At 42.0% G+C, this 25,064-nt stretch overlaps 1 protein-coding gene across 2 annotated transcripts in view; it reads right to left on the bottom strand.

The window, feature by feature from the left end:
• elmo1 (engulfment and cell motility 1 (ced-12 homolog, C. elegans)) overlaps positions 1–25,064 on the bottom strand; it is a 153,291-nt gene that overhangs the window by 67,277 nt on the left and 60,950 nt on the right. For both annotated transcript variants that reach the window (XM_007889707.2, XM_007889706.2), the window contains 2 exons: positions 20,079–20,183; positions 8,649–8,757 (listed from right to left, as the gene is read on the bottom strand). In XM_007889707.2, coding sequence (XP_007887898.1) covers positions 8,649–8,757; positions 20,079–20,183 — 214 coding nt within the window. The remainder of the gene's footprint in view (positions 1–8,648; positions 8,758–20,078; positions 20,184–25,064) is intronic.

The raw sequence follows: 25,064 nt of genomic DNA on the forward strand, positions 1-25,064 counted from the left end.
CCTTCTTCACCAAATGTCTCCAATACTCTGCTGACTAGTTCCACTCATTAAGCATCAACCTGGCTCAGCTAGTAGCGTTCTCACTTCCCAGAAGGTTGTGGGTTCAAGTCCTCCATTGGGACTTTGAATTTACGTAGTCCAATGCTGTGCTAGGGGAGGCTGGCATTGATGAGACATTAACCAAGGTCTCCTCTGCCTGTTTACGTGACTGTAAAAATCCCATAGCACTATTCGAACGCAGAAATGTTTCTACCGGTGTCCCCAAAATAAAATTAGTTATTCACTGTTTGTGGCAAATTACTGTGTGCAAATTGGCTGCCAGGTTCGCCGACAAAATATATAGTCACTACACTTTACGATATCTCTTTGACTCAGTTTTTGATTATCTTTCCTCTGCCCACTCCTCTGCTCCTATTCCCAGCTTGTTTGCCCATCCAGCATTGTCAGCCTCTTTGAGACGTCCTCCCGATGTGAAAGGCGCTTTTATCAAGTGCAAGGATTAGGATAACTATAACTCAATGGCTTACGTTCTGTCTTGTCCAATTTCTGTCACTCAGTTCAGCTTTCGATATTTTTGGAAGAAGGCATTAAGCAATATTGAGTGTGACTGATGTGGAGTCCACAAGAGATAAAGCCAGTCATGTAACCAGGTGGAATGGAAGGGTGTTGGAAAACTCATCTATTCATCCTTACACTGAGCCGTTCTTTTGGAGTAAAATTATGCAGTACTCGAAACTAAAGCCCATTTATGACTGGAGGGAATTATTCACTTTGTGTTTGTTCTCTGCACATGTTCAATAATGTGCACAGTTTGTTATGTCAGAAACATTTTGAAAACGATGATCCTTCCCCAAAATTATAACTAGCTTCAACAAACACAAGGTTTTGAGTTTGGTGGTGGGGTGGGGGGGGGGGGGTCGGAGGAGAGAGAGAGAAAAAGGAAAGCCGGGTGTCTGACACAAAGAGAAACCCACCATCGTGCTTAAGAGTATCCAAACCAAGCTCTGGTGAAAGGCTGCACAGAAATGTGTGCAGTATAAACACTGCACTCCATAAATTGTATGCGGAGCAGCAAAGCAGTCCGTGTACTGCTGTATAACTCACATCCCAGGAATTGCAGGTCATTCGCACTGGCACTCGGGGATGTGTAAGTGATTTTATAGTGATAACCAAAAGTAGGTTACAATCCCTCTGCAACCTATCCACACCCCACCCGCCCACATGCGCACACATGTGCATGCTCACATGCACACTCATACACACATGCACACACACCAGTGAGATTGAGTTTTGAGCGTACAAATTAGAAATATCAAATAAAGAACAAGCAGTGAAAAAAGCAATCTGAAGATGCTCGGATAACTCCAACTCGATGACAGATAATGAAACTGCTGGTTTCTTTCTTAAGCTAAGGCACAAACTAATAATGCAAATAGCAATTTACGCTATCAGATTGGTTACTGAGTGAGCCAAGAAGACTCACTCAATAACGGTTCCAGCAGCTAAGCAGAAAGGTGGTACGTAGGAGTTGACGCTAATACGATTTTACAATCCTATTCTTTTGCATTCTTGTCTCAGAAAAGGTGTAAAAATCTACTTAAATTTGCTGTCTACATTTTTGCTAATAAAAAAGTGCTAAAAATTCGCGTAAAGTAAGCTCTTTAGGGTATCGTAAACCAAGCAATATATTTTGTCACCTGAAGAATATAAACACTTTTTAAAAAGGTCTGCAATGAAAAAGTGATTTGCTTGCGACTCGGTCACACAAACACAGTCATTGCGCTTTAAAGTATATCCTGTGAAGTGATTTGGGACATCCTCTTGACATAAAAAACACTCGCTCTAAGGATTATTATCATTATAGGGTTTGCAGCCTGAGACAAGTCAAAATAGTGGGCCAGTAATGATCCAGATCCTCGTAGCAAGGCACACAATAATTGTGCCAAATGCGTTCTATTCATGAAGTGCCAAGCCACAATAACCACATCGATCATGAAGGGCTCCCTCAGCTGTGGGGAGAATGAGGGATGTGAGGGTCAGTAAACCGTAACAGCACATCTTTCCTATAACATCAAAGTACACCGTTCCATCTCCTGAATTAAAAAAATAAAAGGGGTGGCGAGGGGAATAGCACTCGCAAAGGTAAGTACGCAAAAAACGTCACCAAATGAGAAATGTCTGTCAGAAATAATAACGTATAACAGGAATCCTACAAAAGTTCAGCAGGTCAATCAGCACCTGAAAGATGAAACGTTAGGTTGGCATTTTGTGTGCCGGGCTGATGAAAGTTGCGTTTCAAGGGTGAAACCGTGAACCTATTTGTCTCTTTCAGATGCTGTGCCTGTTGGCCATTCGGCACTTTCTGTTTTTATTTCACCATTTGCGGCGTTCAGAGTTTTATTTTCTTATCAGAAAAACCGAGACAATAACTGGGCAAGATTTCTCCTTACCGCAAGGTGCAATTAGTCTGCTTTCACTGTTGTTTGTTGTCAAGAGGACCGAGCAAACAAATTAGCATACACTGTGCTGAGAAACCGGCTCAATTCAGAAGAGGCTTCAAAGCAATTAAACTGGTAATTGGGCATCTATCTCCAGTCATATTCAGGGCTTCTGCTTATTTATCAAGTATGGAGTGCAGCAAATCAACTTAAATTGCAAAGCTTCACAGTGCCATTAAAATAAAACACTCCATTCTGAAATGAGACTTTTCATTGTCAACAACATTTCCTTTGCAACAATTATCCAACAATGTGCATTTCAATTCTTCAACTTTTGCTGCTCATTGATCATCTGGACAGGGGGCAGTTACTTTGTTAGAAGATTCGCCAACAAAATACACAGTCACTACACTTCGCAAAATATTCTGTGAAGCGCTTTGAGAAGTCTCAACAACATGAGAAGGCGCTATAATTTTGTTGCTGTGTATCAAATGCAAGGATTATTATCATACATTGCATAGAAAGAAGAACAAAACGGCAGAAAACCAACATGTACAGGGAACTGGCATGGGAGTCGGGCTAAATAGACAGCTCTCACATAGAAACAGCACAGGCACGATGGGTCAAACAGCTTTCTTGTGTTGAAAACCTCTCCAAATTTCAGACACTGTTTGGTCTCGCGCTTAATATATTTAAAGTCCCTCACCTTGCAGTTTGTGGCCTGTTTGTGCTCAAACCATAACTGACAAGACGGGATCGTTGATCCAACACCATGGGAAGAAATCCTTAATGGTTGACCAATTCTCCAGTAGTCGCTCAAACCAGAGCTTCCTGTTGCAGGATCTTGTACTGCAGGAAGGAGAGAGATTAGCAACTGGTATCTCCAGATTCTGGAGAATGATCATCAGAGCCTCCGTCATTCATCAATAACTTTATCCTCGGATGCGGGGAGGTAAGCGGAGTCTCTTTGGAGCTGAACTGACAGCCGAATGTTGGAATCGAGCCGGCCCTCTGTGGCAGTCGAGGTCGTCCGTTTCCTGAGCCAGGAGGGGCCGCAGTATTCCAGGGCACTGCTGCTGACAGCACATTGACTAATTAGCAGGATCTGGGAGGGCAGACCAGTCACTGGGGGCAGGTAGTCATCCCACTCAGTTCCTGTTAACCCTGCAAGCCAAAGCCCTATCGGGTAGGATGGTCCTAGCTGGACAAGCAGCGGGACAGCTTGCCAGACAGCAATATCAATGCAGCAGTCTTAGCTGGTTAGACTCCAGCAGTACCCCAATGTACACTCTGGGGTCCCCAAACCTTGGCTCTTGCCAACCTGCGCTTATTAATTTCCAGAATTAGGTAAGCGGGATGTGTTCCTCCAGGGAGAGAGTGCGCATTCCATTCCATCTATCTCTGGGATTTCCATAGGATATGTGGAAATCTCAGCTTGGATTGGATAATCTTAAGCATGGTGATAGGTTTCCGCATGTGTCTCGCCACCCGGCTGACCAAAATTATAATTTTTTTTTAAGAAATCAGTCTTTGGGCTCTATCTCTCTATGTAGTACCCTGAGCAAACCTACAGTGTTTTGCCCACAAAATACGCAGTCAATCCACTTTACAATCTATTCTGTGAAGGTGTCTCAACAACATGATAAGCCACTATATCAAATGCAAGTATTATTATATCACAGCTGCAGCAACCAAAGACCTTGAGCTTCTCACAGAAGTTCTCGAAAGCTGTGAAACAAGCCATTTGTGGATGAACCAATACGTTTCTTGAACAGAGCTCTCACACTCACTCCACCACTCTCCGATAAGTCCCTCTGGAGTCTCAAAACATTTTTCGAATTACTTATTTAAAAACCCATGCAAGTAGCAGCACGGAAGAGAGGGGTGTGTGTGGGGGAAAGGAATAAAGGTTCAGTGAATTTGTGGCCTGAAGGAAAAGCGAGAGACCTGGGTTCGATTCCTGGCAGCGTGAACCTTGGGCAACATTCCTTACTCCACGTCTAATAATAATCCCTCCAAAACAAAACAATAATTTGATCATTTTCAATCCATGACTGTTTGTGGGACACTGCTGTGCGCAATTGGCTGCGCTCACTTAGAATAGCTATAAAATGCACCCTAATGCTCCTGCGCTTTCCCATAATGTTGGCAGTAATTAAAAGAGAAAGCTGCAAAGTGCCTACCTGGAGTTGTGGAGATAACACATTTTGCTCTTCTTTGGCCTATTTAGGGGTTTTCCAATGTAAAAATGTTAAATTGCAAAAGCTGTTCTAGTGTTTGGCAAGCCCAAAACAATCCCGCTCAGGTTAAAAGTATATTGGCTATAAGAAACCTTGGGTAGAAAACATTTTCCAGGACTCAAAGGGGTGTTTATTCCAAAAGCCATCAATAGGGTCAGTTTCCAGTCAATAACATGTTCCGTAATTATCACCAGTGACAAATAAGGAACCAATCAGGTTTAGGTGCTGGTCCGATCCCGTGTTAAAAAAAAATGTCTTCTGGGTCATGTTTTTGCAGGTTTTTTGTTTAATAGTGAAAATGGGCAATGTCTAGATCAATGTCACTTACCTTAGTAAAAAGCTGGAGGTGACTTTGAGGTGATCTGATGACATTAAACTTGACCATTTTACTGCAAAAAGCCAGCCAATAAGCGAGCCGGCTGCTCACATGCGCAATGAACAGGGTCCATAATGCAACAACAGCATTTGCAATAGGATGAAGCCGAATATAACAGGGCTGAACTGTACAACTTGGATGCAAAATTAAGGATTAAAAATGTGAGCGAAATGGATAAACTCGAGGGGGACCTCATGAACAAAGGGACTGAGGGTCCAGCAAACACATCACTCAAAAAAACTTTCCAGATGTAGTCAGCTATAAACCAAACTTATGATTCATAGAAAGAGGTCCAGAATACAAAAAAAGAATTACTGTCACAGTTACGCAAGGCACTGGTGAGTCCACACTTGGGAGTATGCGGGGGGAGGAAGAGATGATGACTAAACTATTATTTAGCAATATTGGTATCAACAAAGCCAAAGAGAGGTCTTCACTGAAGAGGAGCACGCTCGATGCTCTTGTAAACGTGGCACTCTATTGGCAATCGTTACATAATCTTGAAATTAGGGCAAAGCCTGGTTCGATGTCAGACCCCAAAAAAGACAGTTAGAAGTGCTTTCATAAAGTGTTGTGGAGGAACAAATGTGTAATATACCGAAGACTATATAGGCAGAAACAATATTAGGATATTAAAAAAGGAAGATACTTGGGGAATAAGGATATTAATCCATTTGATATGAAAAGCATTATATCAAATACAAGGATTTTTATAATTATTATTATTAATAAAGAGAATGAAGAAAAGGCAGAAAATTGGGATTAAAAGATCTGCTGTGATCTAATAAACTGGTGGAGAAGACACAATGTGGTAAACAGCTTCTTCCTTGTTCCCAGCTTTACAAGATGCAGTTAGAAACTCTTGCTGTAAACTATGTAGTAATCTGCTGATGGGCCAGGCCCTGTTCATAGTGTTACTATGGCAATGCTTTCTGACAAATTCTAGTGGTTAACTTTTTGGATACTTGGCTACAATACCTTTTACATCGTATTCAAAAACCATTATTTTTGGAATCGTGCAATGGGAACTTCATAGTTCATCTGCACAGGCAAACTGAAATCTCGGTTTAATATCTTTAGCTGAAGGATGGCATCTCCAACGATGCATCACGCCCCCAGCACTGCATTGGAGTGTCAGCCTGGACTGTGAGTTCACAGTCCAAAGTCCTGATGTGAAGAACCTTCTGACTCAGAGGTGAGAGTGCTACCGACTGAGCCAGGCAGGCAAATTCTAGTGGTGAACTTCTTGGGTACTTAGCTACAATACCTTTTTGCATCACAATATCACCCAAAAACCAATAACCACATTCTCAGTCTTTGTGGAAAGTGTTTCACACAACAGCACTGTATTAGGAACCTGGTTTGTTGGTGTGGTGCAGAAAAAGTCCATGATTTAATACATTACTGGGGAAAATATCTCACCAACATTACAACTTTAGCTTCTCCAGGTCAAGAACATCAATCTAGGATTTTGTGGGCGGCATCATTAAAAAAAAGCGCAAATTCATTTTTAAAACGTCGCCAAACTTCTATTGTAGAACCCCTCAATCACTATACAAATCTGTACAGCAAATGCTATATGTGATATGTGTTACAATGCTGATTTTTTTTTAAACTTGCCTATGGGCAATTTGAGCACGAGTTCTTACCTCGTCTCTGATAGCCACATGCATTTGAACAATATTTACCTTAACATCTGGGGCACTTCATTCCTCGCTATACCTGAGGGTGCAGACACCCAAATTACAGTGTTCCCATTGCCATGCTAAAAGCACTTTAGAATTAAACGCAGACATCAGGAAAGAAACGAGAAATAAGAACATCCACAAGCTTTTAAACATGCTCCTAAGAGCTCCACAGACAAAGTTCATTTCTCACAATTGTCTGCACTCCAAACTGCGTGCAATAGGAAATTAAAAAAACAAGCCTCCCACTCCCTCCCCCATTCCAGGCACATGCTCAAATTTGCAGTGTTTCAACTCAAACGAAACACTTATCTTATTTGCACTTGTAATTCACAATATCTTTTTCAGGCATCTCATTTGAAGCAGCTCATTTGAAGCAGCTTGCCTACTCTCTCTCTACTGTCACACCGCATTGGCTTTCCAGTGGCAGGTTTCAATCAGCCAACTGGAAGGAACTGTCCGACCATGCAGATAATGGGGTGAAACGCCATCTATCAAACGCTCAGTGCTCTCTCAACAGGAGGTTCGAATGACTGATGTTGATTAACCCCACACCACAGTGTATATGCACCGTGACATCCTAGGAGCAGTTCTTCATTTCCTCCCCCACTCCCTTCCCAAACTCCATTCCCCACCTCCACCCGCCACTGAGAATCAGATGCCTTTTTGTTCTCTTCGCTTTTTTCATTTCCGACGTTGCTGTTTTGTGCAATGTTAAACCAAGAAGGCAAACCGCAGCCTGACTTCTGTTCAGTACTGGACAGCAACTCTCATCATACACAGACCCAAACTGGAAAAGCTCGATCTGTTCCTGCCCATCATTTGTTTTAAATCATTCCCAATAGTTTTTGCTGCCCTGTAACAACCGTCATTGTCTTCAGAGTATAAATTTCCCAGAAACATGGAGAAAGGGCAGAAAACAAAATATACAGTATGTGGAGAGACTAGAGAAGATGGAATTGTTCTCCTTAGAGCAGAGAAGGTTAAGGGGAGATTTAACAGAGGTGTTTTGATAGGGTAGATAGGGAGAAACTGTTTCCACTGGCAGGTGGGTTGGTAACCAGGGGACATAGATTTAAGATAATTGGCAAAAGAACCAGAGGGGAGATAAGGAGAATTTTTTTTAATTTTTAATTTTTTTTACACAGAGAGTTGTTTTGGTCTGGAATATGTTGCTTGAAAGGGTGGTGGAAGCAGATTCGATAGTAGTTTTCAAAAAAGAATTGGATAGGTACTTGAAAAGGAAAACATGGGGAAACAGCAGGGGGAGTGGGACTGATTGGGTAGCTCTTCCACAGGCACGATGGGCCGAATGGCCTCCTCAATGCAGTAATATTCTATGATTCTATCTGCACGTGTTACCCACTAGCAGGTAAAATAATTCAGCTTTCTTCCATCTCCAGTTTCAACACCTTGAAAGGCTGATTAAGATGTGTAGCTGCACATCCTATTCAGCCTTTCAAGCAGATAGCAACTAACTGCACAGTGTCGGTGTGGGTGTGTCAATGGGGATACCCACTGGGCCATGTTAACAGCTCATCCCAGCGAGCAGAAAGAAGCTAGGCACTTCCACACGATGAATGAATGCAAACCTGGAGAATCATCCTTCCAGATTGTGTTTGTGCAGCAACTGGGGGCAGGTCTCCAGCCTGCATAAGGATAAATTGCAACAGAAGGCGATCGACAGAAACAGGAAGGGAAAGAAATCTCACTCGCAACACCGCCCCCGACACCAACACTACAACCACTACAACTGGAGAAAATCAGAGGACGTGGATTTATTTCCGTAAACAAGATTTGCTATCACAGGAGGGGGGCAGATGACGGGAAGTCTCCCCCATTGAGGCGGCTACAGCAGGTGACAGCTGATAATGGTCTGAACATTTGGAGAACATTAAGGAGTACTTACGGAGTTCTCCCACTCGGAGGATCTCACACAGCATTCTCGTGAGCTCGATGCTGCTGCGGCCGAATGGGCACTCGTGCTTGTCCTCGCGGCTGCTGTTTTCCAGAACAATCTAGAAGGGATCCCAAAGGGGAGTAAGAAAAAAAAATCAATTATGGTAAAACCAAACCGCATTAAGTCAGTAAAGCAGTGTTAGTTAGTCAGCAGGGAAGCTCTTTGTGTGGTTCAACTGGTTTTATTAGTTGCAAAGTGGAGGATATGGCCCATGCACAAAGGAGGATATGCCTCAATGAAATATAGGAACAGGAAGAGGCCGTTCAGCCCCTCGAGCCTGCTCCACCATTCTATTAGATCATGGATGATCTGTACCTCAACTCCATTTACTCGCCTTTTTTCCACACTGATATACTTACCTAACAAATATCTATCCACCTCAGACTTGAAAACACTCATCCTGTGTGCACATGGCATGTGTGCACAAGATGAGGAAATGGCCCATGCATACAGGAGGAGATTGTGGCACATACACAGGTTAGCGCCGAAATAGTTAATGTACAAGCAGTTTGCAAGAATCTGACACTAACTCACTGAACACAGTGACAAGATGGAAACATCTTCTACAAGCTCACGCTTGGTTTCATTATCCGACTTAATCTGTGTGGTCATGGAATGAGTTTTCAAACTCCGTTCTTCTCCCCCTTGGGAAGCACCTACACTCACAGCTGGTGCTTTCTTGCAATCCCTGTTGAACCGAGCAGCATCTTTCTCCCCATTGAACAAGATGCTCATGTAATCCTGGACATGTTCTGTCAGCTCCCGAGCATCGCTCAACAAGGCAATCAACGCAATGTACCACATACTTCCCCTTTCATCAAGAACAGCAAATGCATTTTAAAGCCTTCCTACAACACCAATTCCGTTTCAGATCAATCTGTGTCACCTTTGTGAATCGCGTGCACCAAAATAAAACTATCACAAAACTATTGCCGGATTTGTGCTCTTGTGAAGGTTTTGATTAGTACAACCTATGCACATTACAGAACTCATTACTTGCAATGAAAAAAATTCACAATTGAAAATAAGAGGTTCAGAATTTCCCCCAATGATTGTGTGAGTAATAATAATAATAATAATAATAATCCTTGCATTTGATATAGCGCTTTTCACGTCGGAAGGACGTCCCAAAGCGCTTCACAGAACACACTGTAAAGTGAATTGACTGTAAATTTGTGGGCGAACGCGGCAGCCAATTGCGCACAGCAATGTCCCACAAACAGTCAACAACAACAACAAGATTTCATTTATAGAGCGCCTTTCATGTCGGGAGGACGTCCCAAGGCGCTGGACAGTTGGGTCATTTTTTTTGACAGTCTGACACATGCGGAAACCCGTCACTATGCTTAAGAGTATCCAAACCAAGCTGAGAGTTTCATGCATTCCCACCTACACATGGAAATTCCAGAGATATTTATTGGAATGGAATGCTATCAAAACTCTCTCCCTGGAGGAACGTATCCTGCTTAGCTAATTCAGTAAAGTATTAGGCGCAGATTGGCAAGAGCCAAGGCTTGGGGTACTGCTGGAGTCTAACCAGCTAAAACTGTATAGCTTGCTATTGATATTGCTGTCTGGCAAGTTTTCCCGCTGCTTGTCCAACTCGGACCATTCCACCTGGTTGGGCTTTGGCTTCCAGGGTTAACGGGAGCTGAGTGGGATGACTCCCTGTCCCAGTGACTGGTCTGCTCTTCCAGATCCTGCCAATGAGCCAGGCTGTTCGCGCTGTCATCAGCAGTGCCCTAGAGTACTGCAGACCCACCTGGCTCAGGAATCAGACTACTGACACCGCCACAGAGGGCTGGCTCGATTTCAAGATTTCCATTGCCAAGTATGTCTCCTTGGAGCCAGTTCAGATCCAAGGAGATCCCGATTACTGTTTGACAACAAATTACATTTGTGTAGAGCCTTTCACTTCAGGAGGACGTCTCAAAGCGCTGGACAGTCAAGACCTTGCTGTGATCAGGAAGGGTGGAGGGAAGGAAGGGGTGCAGGAGGAGGGTGATCGAAGACGCTGTCGAAGAGGAAGGTCTTGAGATGGGCTTTGAAATAAGCAATGATAAGACACTGCAGGATGGTGTTCTAAATGGTGGGGGAAGAAAGGCTGAAGGCCCGACTGCCATGGTGGGGCGGGCCGGGCAGGGGATGTGGAGCAGGCCAGAGTCCGCCGAGTGGAGAGCACAAACAGGCCGGTATGGGGTTAGCAGGTCAGAGGTCGGGAGAAGCAAAATGCTGGTGTTGAGTCAGAGCAACAGTGATGTCAAAGCAATTGGGCTTGTGTCCCTCAGCCAGAGATTAGCGAGAAGGATGAGGAGGAGCGTGGGTGGAAAGCAGCCAGAGGGTCGCTGATTTTGAATGCTATCCAGGGCATGTGTGTGGAGGCCACTTGTTTACAAAAGATCAGGCAATTGACTACGATGTACTTTGTAAGAAAATAGGCTGCTGATGCTCGCTCAGTGGGACAGCTCGCGGGCTGGCATGTAAAGAATGACCAAAAAATTATTAGTGCCAGAGAGGAGAGAAATAGAAGGCAGAGAATTGTGAAATGGAAATAAAAAGTGGGCATACGCAGTGCATCATAATTCTAATGTACTACGTCTGAGGCATAGGAGTCAGAATTCTGTTGTATTCTGAGCTTTCCTCTTAACAGAGCCATCCCAGACAATCCCTCCAGTGGGTTTAACACTCTATATTGGACTTTATTCGACTTGCACCAAAGTCAGAACCTCTGGAACCAATGAAGATCATCTACTGGTCAGAATCTTCGGAGCAGTGGGAGACAGCGCCATGTCTGCAATTCCCACACTGAACTCTCCCGCCTTTGCACTGCTTTACCGCAAACTCGTCTGCAATTCCATAATCCCAGTCATGGCAAAAGGGAACACAAGAGATCCTTGCTCAGGAATTGGACTGTCAACTTACTGGGCAAAACTGAATAGATGTTTGGAAAGCTATTCTTAAATATAAGAACGTAAGAAATAGCAGCAGGAGTAGGCCATTCGGCCCCTGGAGCCTGCCTCGCCATTTAATAAGATCAGGGCTGATCTTCTAACCTAATTCCGTTTACCCACCCTATCCCCATATCCCATAATCCCTTTAGATTTTAAAAATCTATCGATCTCAGTCTTGAATATGTTCAATAACTGAGCAACCACAGCCTTCTGGGGAAAAAAATTACATACATTCACTCCTTTTGAGTGAAGAAATGTTTTCTCAACTCAACAACAAAAGAGTTCTAAAGGGCTGACCTTTAATCCAAACCTTTATTCGACTTGCACCAAAGTCAGAACCTCTGGAACCAATGAAGATCATTTATTGATCAGAATCTTCAGAGCAGCAGGAGACAGCGCCATGTCTGCAATTCCCACACTTAAACCTTCTACTGTAACAGTGTGAGATTGGGCCAGTTCAAAGCCCAAAATCCAGCAGATCTCACCCCACACCAGCGGTCAATATCATCATCCTTACCCTTCTCCAAGACCCACCTCCACATCTACTGGGTGTTACTGACAGAGCAAGTCTCCCATAACTAAAGCTGTACCATACTCTCCCAGGAGCAGGAAGATGAACTTCCCAGGTATCATCCAGCCTTGACACAGTTGCCCCTCAACAAACATCACATGTAGACAAGGCATCTGCCAATCTGACTTGTGCCTGGTTGGTGTAGCCCCACAATATAGTGCACCTTCCTCGAGGTCACTATACCCCCCACCACAGCTCCTTGCAGAATGAGATTCAAACTTCTGCACACTTCCACTGTCAGAAGTCATCCCTACCCAATTCTGCTATTCCTCCCTCCTCCCCGTTCCCCCCAACCCACCCCCCCCCCCAGCCTCCATCAATAAGCAGCACCAGCCCTGCTAATTCTCAAAAAGGAGTGTTGCCAAAATATACATAACTTCACCCATGTGCCCGCAAGGACCACATAACTTTCGCTTGCCCACGAATTAAGAAAGCAGCTTTAGCCGAATGCGATCAGAAACAGAATTAAAAAAGGTCCTACATTGTCTTAAAGGGTTACACAGCTTTCATGTTCTGAAATGTTATGTAGCTGTAAACAACAGTAGACCAAAACACAGTACAACTCCAGCGCATCTCAATGTTACAGTTCAGCAAACATCATATTTCATCAATTAGGTTAAGCCAGACACACATTCTCTATATATTCTGAAAATGAATTATGTTTATGCTGTTAGCTTTATCTTTTGTTCAGATTGTGAGAAGGTGAAGATGTAGTAAAGAAGGAAAAACAAATCCGCTGACATTGGGGTCTTCCTTTATCTTGGCTTAAAATATCAAGTTACACTTTTTCTCTCTTTCAATATTCCGCTAACCACCCCCCCCCCACTTCAAGGAAAGCACCTATAGCTGTCAGTGGAAGATAACATGTGTGCAAGCTGCATGGCTGCCTTCTACAAGGTCACACAATGCGACAAGCCCTCACGTTGATTGATGCTCTTAAGCTACAACAATTTTTCAATTTGAAAACCAAATTCCAACCCCCTTCTTTCCCTTGCACCTAAATGTTCCTGTACACAACAATGGAATGGATTCCATCCCAGGCGTTGCAATTTATGCTGTAATCAACCACGGCACATCAGTTTTACGACACGCTGTAGCAAAGGGCACCAGAATGCTCAATATATATTCAAATTAGTCAAGAGTTGCATTGCAAAGCGGGCAGCACAAACCCCTGCAGTCGAATCATAGCTGAAATATTTTTATTTTTAAACAATGAATCTATCAAGATGTTTCCTTATTAACTCATTCATCTCAGCAGTTGTCACTTTTCTCGACCCTGTGGCGGTTGGTAAATCCTTAATACTACTCGACCTGGATACCTAATACTGAGAAGCAATTCTGGAGGGATTTGCCTCCAAAGTCCACCTTGTGTTGCTCAAGGATTCATTGATACATCAGCTACTAGGTATAACTTGATACGTCAATATCAGCTATAGGATTTAAGCTTTAAAAGTCAACAGTCAGTGCCATAACAAAAGACCCATTAAGGACTGTAATGTCTCAAGTCTGATGTGAGAGCCTGTCATCATAGAATTTTACAGCACACAGGAGGCCATTTGGAGTCTGCACTGGCTTTCTGAAAAGAGCTAAAATGTAGGGAATATTATGATGTGTAAAACATTCCCGAACTTATCCCTTAGTTATTTTGGCAAAGATCTTAAATATATATCCTGTAGTTACTGACTCATCTGGAAGCAAAAATATAAATAAATATAATATGTTTACATATGATACAGCATCTTTCAGATCAAGAGGACGTCTCAAAAAGCATCAAAGAATTTACTGTAAAGCATAGTGAACCAATAGGCAAAATAGTTTCTCCCTATTTTCTATATCAAAACCCATCCATCAGAGTTCTCTCAACCTCTTCATTCTTGTGACAGCAGCGCCAGTTTAAGTAAACCTATTCATCCATGATTATCATCCTTGTGAATCTCTTCTGCATTCATCTCCTTGCTCTGGTATCATTCCTAACGTGAGCCATCCAAAACAGGACACTTCAACTGTGACCTAATCAATAATTGGTGCAGGTTTAGCCCACCTATAGTTTAATGCAAACTCCATCAACCCAGATTCTGCAAACAATCGGTAGTTCTGCAGCTGGGTAAATCTGCATACTGCAAACAAAGCTCCAGGCGACATAAGCAGAAAAACATAGGTAGGAGGAGCATTGCAGAAAGCCTCTTTGATAGGATATTGTGTGGACTGTTTGGATTGATGCAGAGGTGCAACTGCAGCAGCTGTACATTTCTTGCCTTACATTTCTCGCCTCAACATGGAGATCTTACCTCAACCCCTGCCAACAGCACTGATATTGTTCATCCTTTTGATTACCTCCCAATATGTTAAAGAATCTTATAAACACTGCGTAAACCCATTGTTTGCACGTTCCATGTCATCTGGCTCAGTTGGTAGCACTCTCGCCTCTGAGTCAGATGGTTGTGGGTTCAAGCCCCACCTCAGGACTTGGAATCACATAGTCTAAGCTGACGCTGCAATGCAGTGCTGGGGGTTTGCTGCATTATCTGAGGTGCTGTCCTTCAGATGAGATATGAAACCGAGGTCATGTCTGCCTGTTCAGGTGGATGTTAAAGATCCCATGGCACTATTCGAAAAGAGAAGGGAGTTTCTCCCGGCATTCTGGCCGACAACCTCCCAAATAATATTGGTCGCTCACTCCATGGCTGTTGTGTGACACTGCTGTATGCAGCTGCTGGCTGTGTTTCGTCCACAAAATACACAGGCAGTCCACTTTACAGTATAACCTAAGAAGCATTTTGAGACGTCGCGACAATGTGATAAGGTGCTCCATCAAATGCAAAGATTATTATATTATTATTATTACAAATACAAATATTATTACAAATTATTACAATTAGAGTCACTGCAGTTTACAGCAAATCAAGTGAAGTGTTTTGAGATGTGTTTCGATGTACAAACAAATAATGGTAAGAATGTAAATAATCCTTGCTATAATAATAATAGCAAGCATTATTAAATTATTATTTACATTGTTTGTCTGTACACCAAAATCAAATCTATAATCATACAATGGGCAAAAATACTGCAGATGCTGGAAATCTGAAATAACAATGCAATAAATAACTGTTCTGAGGAAAGCTCATCGACCTGAAACGTTAACTCACTTTGCTCTCTCCATAGACGCTGCCTGACCTGCTGAGTGTTCCCAGTGACTTGTTTTTATTTCTATAATCATATACTCTACCTACAGTTATTTGTTTTCTATCACTCCATTACAAAAGGAGTAATATCTACCGAACGTTGCACCAATATTACAGCTCAGGACCTTGAAGGCATGAAAACATTCTGGGTGATGCTTTATACATTGCGACATGACATCTGCCTATTGAGGTGGAAGTTAACAATCCCCTGATATTTCAAGCAGAGAAGCAAGTTTCTCCCTGTGCTCTGGCCAAAAGACCTCCAGATAAGATGGTAACTTACTCCATGGCTGTTTGTGGGACACTTGCCTTGGGAAAAATGGCTGCCGTATTTGCCTGCAAACACAGCGTCACTACACTTGATAGTAATGACTTGTGAAGCACTTCAAGATGTTTCAACATTATAAGAGCTTCATCAATTATGAATTACTTCTATATTTTTAGGGTTTTTTTTGTCAGAATTACTGTGGTGCAAACCTCTTAAGTTTTTTTTGTTGCTGCTGCATCTGCTATAACCATTTTGCTCAGATTTAAGCAAGCGCAAAGAGACAAGATTCAAGGTGATCATTACTCAGCGGGTTTACAACCCAATTCACTAACAGCGCTATCCTGATCTTCAAATCCCCATACACTTCAGTGTAAAATTATATCAAAACATTCCCTTTTACTTCATGTTCTGGCCAGAGGCAATGACATTCTGTGATCCCTGCATTACTTACATCTGTCTGAGCAACAAACAAATATTCTGCCCGTTTCCGTTTGCTAAAAATGACATCCAATGCTTACAAAACTGGAAGAATGGTATGCTAATCCAGAATAATCACTGTAAAGATCTCCTCATGCTCCTGGCAACTGCTTTCTATTTTCAGATCCTCTTTACTTCCCCACCTTTCCTAAATGTGAAAGGAAATATGCAAAGCTCTTCTGTGGCTACCTTCATGTCAATCCGACTACAAACTAAGTGTAAATGGTTCAATATTGTCCTCTGATGAAGTGGGAAACGCCAATACACTGTGACATGACCTTCAGGAGAGCAAAGATCCTCCTCCCCTTCCCCCCCCAGTAGCAGCACTAGGTTTTGCAGAAAGGCTGCCAAGCCAGGCAGAGCCAGGAGGCAGGGCTCGCCTCATGTCACTCCCTCACTAAAATAGACAAATGTAAAATAAATGACCCAATGGTTTCAGTTAATGATCTTGGAACACATTTAGCCCAAGCTGACACTCCAATGCTATGTTCAGGATGTGCTGCATTATTGGAGGTGCCACCCTTCAGATGACAAGTTAAAGTAAGGGCCTGTTGAGATAGACTTAAAGATCCCACAGCACCATTCGAAAAGAGAAGGGAGTTTCTCCCGTCCGGGCCAACAATCCCCAAAATAAAATTGGTCATTCACTTCATGGCTGTTTGCGGTATATTGCTGTGCGCAAAATTGTCTGCCACATTCGCCCACAAATACGCAGTCATTGCACTTTGCAGTGCAACCTGTGAAGCTCGTCGAGATATCTCGAAAACATGATAAGGTGCTCCATCAAATGCAAGGATAATTTGTATTAAATAAAAAGAATAAGTCATCAAATATTGGCAATTTATTTCCAATTAAGGGAGGTGCAATAACTAAGGAGCACTATAGATGTGATAAGGATTGGTCCATTTCATGAGTTGAAAAGAAATGCACCTTCAATGATTTATCATGTTATTCTTTGCTATAACAACAACAATTTGTATTTATATAAAGCACCCTTCACGCAGGTAGCATCCATGTCATATACTAACATAAACTTATAATAGGTTTAACTGTTTTTATAAAGTGCTACTTTTAAATTACTTTTTTTGAGGGACCATTGGGTGAGATTTTGAAGTTTAAACCTTTAGTTCATAAGTGATTTGCTGTCTTGTGAAGATTAAGGGAGTGAGAAGAAATCAAAGATTTAATGCTTGGCACTAGGCAAGAAATTCTGGAGCTTCAATAATGAATGCAAAAGAATTTCACGCTCTGAGCTTCAATGTATGCATCATTGGGTCTTGGGAGAAAATTCAAAAGGTGATCCAGTTTGAAAAGACAAAACCATCACTGGTGGAGGAAGAGATAGAAGGGTTCACAGAATAACAATTTGAAATTAGAAACTAGATCCTGCGTGCTTCTGCTTCCAACTAATTGTGCTGAAACCTAATTGGTGTTCAATGGTTCACTATGCCACTATCTGGTTAGTTGCTGCAGGGTTGTATCTGGATACTTATGGATTTGCACCCACTTAATTATCAAGTCAACAGTGCAAATCCCCATAACAAATATAAACCCATATCCAGAGAGGATGATTAAAATGCATGCCCCCCCAAAGATGTCATAATAATCCTTGCATTTGGTATAGAGCTTTATCATGTTAAGAGGTCTCGGAGCATTTCACAGGATATAATAAAAAGTGTAGTGACTTTGTATTTTACGGGTGAAAACGGCAGCCAATTTGCGCACAGCAATCTCCCACAAACAGCTATGTCGTGAATGACCAATTTTATACAATGATCAGAAACCATGTGCACGCTTCAAACCTGAATAAAGCTTCATGACACTGCTTGTTATTTTGGTTCACATGCCCAAATCTCATCTTACTCGCAATAAGCCATTCTCCTCGGCTCCCACCTATGTCTTCTCAACTGCGGTTTTGAACTCCTTAATCTTTACTGCCTTATCCCTCTGACTCACCAAACCTATACCCAAACCTCGGCATCAGGTTCAATCCTCAGTTATCCTTCCTACCCCACACATTAATCAGAACTGTAGCTCAGTGGTTAGAGCACTCGCTTTGCAAGCGAGAGACCTGAGTTCAATTCCAGACAGGGCGAAACCTTGGGCAAGTTTCCTTACTCCACACAGAGCCTAATAATAATCCCTTCAAAAAACAAAACAATAATAAATTGGTCATTTTCAATCTACGACTGTTAGTGGGACATTGCTGTGCGCAATTGGCTGCCGCGTTCGCCCACAATTATACAGTCAATTCACTTTACAGTGTGTTCTGTGAAGCGCTTTGGGACGTCCTCCCGATGTGAAAAGCGCTATATCAAATGCAAAGATTATTATTATTATTATAACTGCCTTACTCCACCTCCGCCACATCAGCCGCCTTCCTCCTATCTTACTTCAAATACTGCTGAAACCCTCATTCATGCTTTCGTCATCTCCTGCCTCAACTTTTCCAATGCATTCCTCATCCATCTCCCCAGCTCCATTATCAAGGCCCAAATTATACCAAACTGCCATCCGGGTCCTCACCCATGTCAGGCTCTGCACCCCATCACTCCAGTTCATGCCAGGCTCCACTAGCACCTTGTTGCATTCCGGGAAGCTACTCCACATGAAGGGCACAATATAAATGCAAGCTGCAGAATGGATCAATTTCACTTTCAAATCACATCAGGCCCTGGCACCAACCCCTCCAATCCTCTCACAACCCCTCCTTCACAAACCGCCTTCGCTCAGCTGACTCAGGTTTTCTGCATATCCCTCGTTCCCTCCACTATCGTCGGTTGTGCATTCAGCCACTATGACCCGAATCACTGGAACTCCTCGCCTAAATCCCTCCACCTCTCCCCCTCTTTGCCTGTCTTCAAATCACACCTGAAGACTTTCCTCTTCGAACATGTCTTCAGTCACTTCCCCTCGGTTTCCAGCTTGGTGTTAAACCACACTGTTGTTAAGCGCTCTGTAAAGCTACTCGCATTAGTGCAAACTGTTGTTGTAGGGTCTAGTTTATGCTGATTTCTTAGAATCAATTATTTTGCTACACGTTATAATTGAATTTCTCATTATAAAGAGATTTCCCTGACATATAGTCAGTTGAACATAGGAATAGGAAGTGGCCATTAAGACCTTTGATCCCCTTCTGCGAGATCATGAAAGATACTCAAAAGATTGATAAGTGAATAAGTGAATATTGATAAGCAATAAGTGAAGATAAGACTCCAATTTGCTAAACCTTTCAGAGCTTCAAGGTGCTATTCAGCCTGAAAAGTGCTATATAAATACATGTCGTTGTTGCTATCCACAAATGTGTTTTTTTTAGTGAAAATCAGCACTATTCTCACATTAATAATTTAGAAGCCATTTTAAATAACTCTGTCTTATGTATGAAGTAACCCTTTACTCTCTCCTGATAGATTTTGAAAATGTCTGCAATGGTTGAAGTTCAAAATGACGGACACCTCAAGCACCAATAGATCAAAAGCCATCAAGTTAACAAGATTACAGCAATAGTAGATTTTAGCAGTCCTGGTGTGTGACCTGAGCACTCATCCCTGGCAACACTTTTAATTTGAAATATACATGTACGTATATATATATATATATATATATATATGCATACACATATGCCAGAAAAGCAGAAATCCTACACTGACCTAGCATTGAAACAAATTATAAACCAGAACTGCTTTCAGAACACTGACTGAAATAGATCAAGAGAAGGGTAAATGCTGGTTTCAAAGGGCAAATTAGGAGCACATCCATAAATAAATAATACATGTAATATTATTTGAAAGCAAAAGTTAAATCACATACAGCAGTGCTTAATCCCCCTCTCCCCATGACATCAATGGTGTGCACATGATGTCAATCTGGACCACAGAGGTCTCTGGAACTTGGAGGAACAACACTTGAGATTAAATTATGTCTCCTTACCCGAATGTAAGCATCCTGTTGGTGCTTGGCAAAGTACAGCATGTTGTCAAGAGCCAACATTCCTGGTGGAGTCTCGGTAAAATCCATCGCCGGATTCACATGATTCTGGATGAAGGAAAGATAAAAAACAAAAGGAGTCATCTCGGACCAAATATTGACTCGCAAACAGTGTTTAGCAATCAGTGAAGATAATTTATGTTAGTGAAGTTAGACTTCACCGTGTAAACCTTTTTAAGCGCTATCCAATGTTCTATCCTGCGTGAAAGACAGGTTTTAATGATTAGTACTTGTACCAAAGCGGCAAAACACAACCCATCGTGTCACCAGTCTGAGCGATCCAAACACTCAATAATACTGTACATAAAGCTTCTGAAACTTGCCCTTTGCCGGTCACTTATTCACAAGGCTGAAGAGATAAAAACTGGGCCAATCTTTCCATTTGATCAAACAAAATAATCGGATTGCCTCTCATAAAGAGTTAATTCCCCATTATACAGACATTTGAACATAGGACCAGGAAGTGCTTCTGACGTATGAACTCATTGCATCCAATGAGAAGCCGGGATACTGCATCCTGCTCCGAGCATGTAAGTTCCCAATTATTTGAGAGAGCCCCAAAGCAAAATCAGTACAATTAGTAAAGATTAATTGACTGAGTTCCTGGGCCATCTGGATGAGGCCACCTACATAGAGCAGGAAAACCAGAAGGCAGGCCAATCTACGTCTGCCCTCTTGTGACCAATGACATACTGCCACTGGTATTGGAAATGGCCTGAAGCACAAGACAGCAACGTGCTCCTGCTGAAGAGGTCTAGCAGAATATAATGTTTGCTGGCTAACTTCCAGGAATACACACACTTACCGGTATCTGCACCACTGCATCCCAAAACGGATACACACAGACACACACACATACACAGACACAGATAGTTCGGAGACTTCATGTCAGTTCCAATTTTGATCCAGATCACTATGCATTGCTCTGAACAATGAAAGCGACAAAGCATTTATTTAATGTATTGCAAAATACAGTCAATCCACATTACAATATAGTCTGTGAAGCGCTTTGAGCGTCTCAATTACATGATAAGCCGTTATATTAAATGCAACGATTATCATTATTATGTGCAGCTGAACCTGTGAGTTAGCAGCTCACACAAACCCAACTAAAGGTGAGTGTGCAACCAGTTAACCATACACAGCTCATTTATTGCTATGCCTTTCAGGGGAGAAACAACCTGTGTTAAAGGGATAGGGTTCAAACACTTACTGAAAAGAACATAGGAAAACACCCAGCACCTAGGCACTACTTTTTAAACACATTGCGAAATTTAACAACAAAATGCAATATAAAATTGCACAATGGCTCTTTCTAAGATGAAATGTTGAAGCCTCCTTCAAGTTCAGAAAATGATCTCAATTGGAAAATAACAACACCCCTTCAATTTCTATTCCAGATAGGCAAATCAAAGCGATTTCAACCGTGAATTGAAGTCTGACTATTCAAAAGAAATTGTGCTATGACTGAGCCATTACTGTGTGCTTCCTTTCCCTTGTGATATTGTCTCATGTCCCTCGACACAACAATGCATCAACATGTGACTTTCTTTCTCCTATACATTTTCTCCAACATCTTTTTACCAAATGGAAAATGTTAATTACAAAAGAATGAAATATCAACTGCGTACTTCAATTCCTTGTTCATTTCACTGAAAAGGTCATGCGTGTAATATCAAAGTTTACCTCCAATTGGTTTGCTACAATTTTACATAGAATCTAAAAGGTCCAGGAAAATCATTGCACGGTCTAAAAGGCAAAGCATTCCCAGCATCTGATATGATCCTCTTTTTCTCAGGTTGTTTGCGTCTCTACAAGCATGGACAAATACTTATATTTATATAAGTATATTATACAAATTATATTATACAAATTATGACAAATACTTGATATTTTCGTTGAACACCCCAATTTGGGTAAATATATTGACATATCTAGGATATTATAAGAATAATAATCCTTGCATTTGATACAGTGCCTTATCACGATGTTGAGATATATATCACAGAATATATTGTAAAATGGATTGATTGTGTATTTTGTGGATGAAATCCGGCAGCCAATTGCACACAGCAGTGTCCCACGAACAGTCATGGATTGAGTGCCCAATTTTTTTTTGTATTATTTTTTTGAGGGATTATTACCCCTGATAAGCGTTCCACCAATTAACTAACCGGGTTACTACTTACTGCTCGGTAAACACAGGCGTGGAATGAGGAAACTTGCCTAAGGCTTCACTCTGCCCGGGAATCAAACCCAGCTCCTCTCTCTTGTGAGGTGAGTGCGTTTACCACGGTTATGCAGGCAATCTAATATTAAGCGGTGTGGGAATCCAGATCAAGGAGGCATAATCTTAAAATTAGAGCTAGTCCATTTAGCAGTGAAATCAGGAGACAGTTTTCCACCCAAAGGGTCACTTCCCCAAAAGGCTGTGGATGCTGGAGCCATTCAAATTTTTAAGACTGCGGTCGATAGATTTTTGATAGGTAAGGCTATCAAAGGATACGGGGCAAGGACGGATAATTGCAGTTGAGGTACAGATCAGCCATGATCTAATAGAATGGTGGAACAAGGTCGAGAGGCTGAATGGCTCCTGTTCCTACGTTCCTATATCCCATGCTAAAACTTAGGCTGATTCTCCAGTGCAGCAACTCTTCTTCAAGGCGGGCTAACATCCATGACTTGGATGGCACTCGATCCTTTGAAGAAGGAGACACCTGCACAGTTTTCTTTCCTTTCCTCTGATTCAGAGAGGCATCAAAGTGGGCTCTGCTTCATTTTGCTTTTCTGAGCTCCTGCCTTATGTCAAGGTGCGACCTTTCACCCGATGGAGTAAGAAGGGATTTTTCGGGGAACAATTTTGGCAGCTGATGGTTTGGCTGTTGAAACGGGAAAAACTGATTCTTCTTTCATATTCACAGAATGATCATTATCCTCCACGTTATGTTAAACATTAAGTTTCATGAAGAAAGAGCACGAATTGGGATTAGATCATTCATGCCATTGGAAGAGCTAATGCTAGGGTTGCCTGGACTGAATACCCTCATCCAATTCTGTAAATTCTATCATCAACTTGGTGTGGTTTCTTACTATCCGACCTGCATAAGTAGGTTACACAGGTCTTTCCTTCCGTGATGAGAAGTAACAAAAGATGAGATTTGCTCAGAGAATAGTAATAATAATCCTTGCGCTTGATGTAGCGGCGTGACAATGTAAGGCGCTATATCAAATGCAAGATCATTATCATCATCATCAGTCTCAGTCGGGAAAACTTTGATTGAAAACAAAACAGTACGCTAGCTATAGGAAGAGTTAACAACGCTTTGCACACACGAACTAAAGAGTCCCATAAAGCCTAAAGAATTTCTATGAAGGCAAACATGCCCACAAAATTCCAAACAGATCTAGGTGGACCTTTATCCTGTGATGAATGGGAATCGGCATATAATTATCTCTGTACTTAACTGAAAAGCAATCATGGTTTAAGTTCTGCAAGTCTCAAGATTCCTTCCAAATTTTTTCTCTGAAGTTAGAGCCTCCTTTAGCTTCTGAACATCCGGTGCTTATGCACCCCCTGTATAAGTGAGAAGGAAGGTTCCCTTCTCCAAAAGGTCACAACTGAAACAGATTTTGCAATCAATTCAATCGCAGTGCTCTTTAGCAAGTGATTCACTTTGGGTGCGATTATTATTTCAAGTGTATTAACCAGAAATAGGAAGCTGGCCATCTGTTCTGTGAAGTTAAGCTACATTTATTTTATTTGGAAACTGACAGGGCATCCTCAGAATTGTAGCTTTCAATTCTCAAGCACATGTCACACCAACACAACACGAGAACATAATCAGGAATGCTTGTATTGGAAAACACCACACTGTCAAAAGCACGACAAGGGAACAGTACAATCCCATGAGCACAACTTGATCAGCCAAAGAATCTACAGTGCAAACCTCTAGGGGAATCTCCAGGTTTGACAAATGCTTCTTGTATTCTGCTATCTACCAGGCTGGTGTCAATATTTACAGATTTAAATAATGTTTGCATATAAGAACATAAGAATTTGCTAGGCGAAAGAAGACCAAGGTCCATCCAGTTTGCCTTTCACCATCCTGACAGTCGCTTGACATGTCGCGTCCCAAACTATATATTGTATCCTGAGATACTATTTTCTAACAGAAATCTATTTTATTTTATTCTTGCAAGAATCTACACTTTCTGCTTCCAACGTCTCCCTAGGCAGTAAACTAATTTTTTTGTGAAAAGTTTATCCTTTCCAAGTCTGGGTAACTTTTCGGCAAAAAAAAATTGTTCATTATTTAGAGAGAATTTCTGTGAATTCCTACTGCAATGAGAAACATGCCAGAAGTCACGCCAGCAGTAAAAACCCAGTAATCATTGTCTGTTAGCTGACTGCTGGGAAATGGGATTTGAGCAGATTTTCCCCGAAGGGAAAATAACATCAGCTTGAACACAACAGGCCAAATGGTCTCCAAATATACTATAAACATTTTTGTCATTCTGTGGAAAGCAATATCATTGATTCAGATTATTTTACCAAATCCCACACTCAACCCTTTAATGTAAAGAGTTTTCAAACTGGCTGGTCCGAATCAAGCTTATTGCCGTTTTCTAATGCTGTTTACACTTAAACGCCATAACATGCGCACCTTGCTGTAATGCCTGGTTCAGGAATTGGACTACCGAGACCACCACAAAGGGCTGGCTCGATTCTGATATTCCGTTGCCAAACATGTCACCTTGAAGCCAATTCAATCCCTACCCCCAGGAGGATAGTCAAGATTTCAGATTACCCATTGGAAATTCAGAACGTCATATGGTAACAGTACAACAACAACAACAACAACAAGATTCCATTTATAAAGCGCCTTTCACGTCAGGAGGACGTCCCAAGGCGCTGCACAGTTGGGTCAT

This window comes from Callorhinchus milii, unplaced genomic scaffold, assembly GCF_018977255.1.
Source record: "Callorhinchus milii isolate IMCB2004 unplaced genomic scaffold, IMCB_Cmil_1.0 Scaffold2, whole genome shotgun sequence".
Classification (NCBI taxonomy): domain Eukaryota; kingdom Metazoa; phylum Chordata; class Chondrichthyes; order Chimaeriformes; family Callorhinchidae; genus Callorhinchus; species Callorhinchus milii.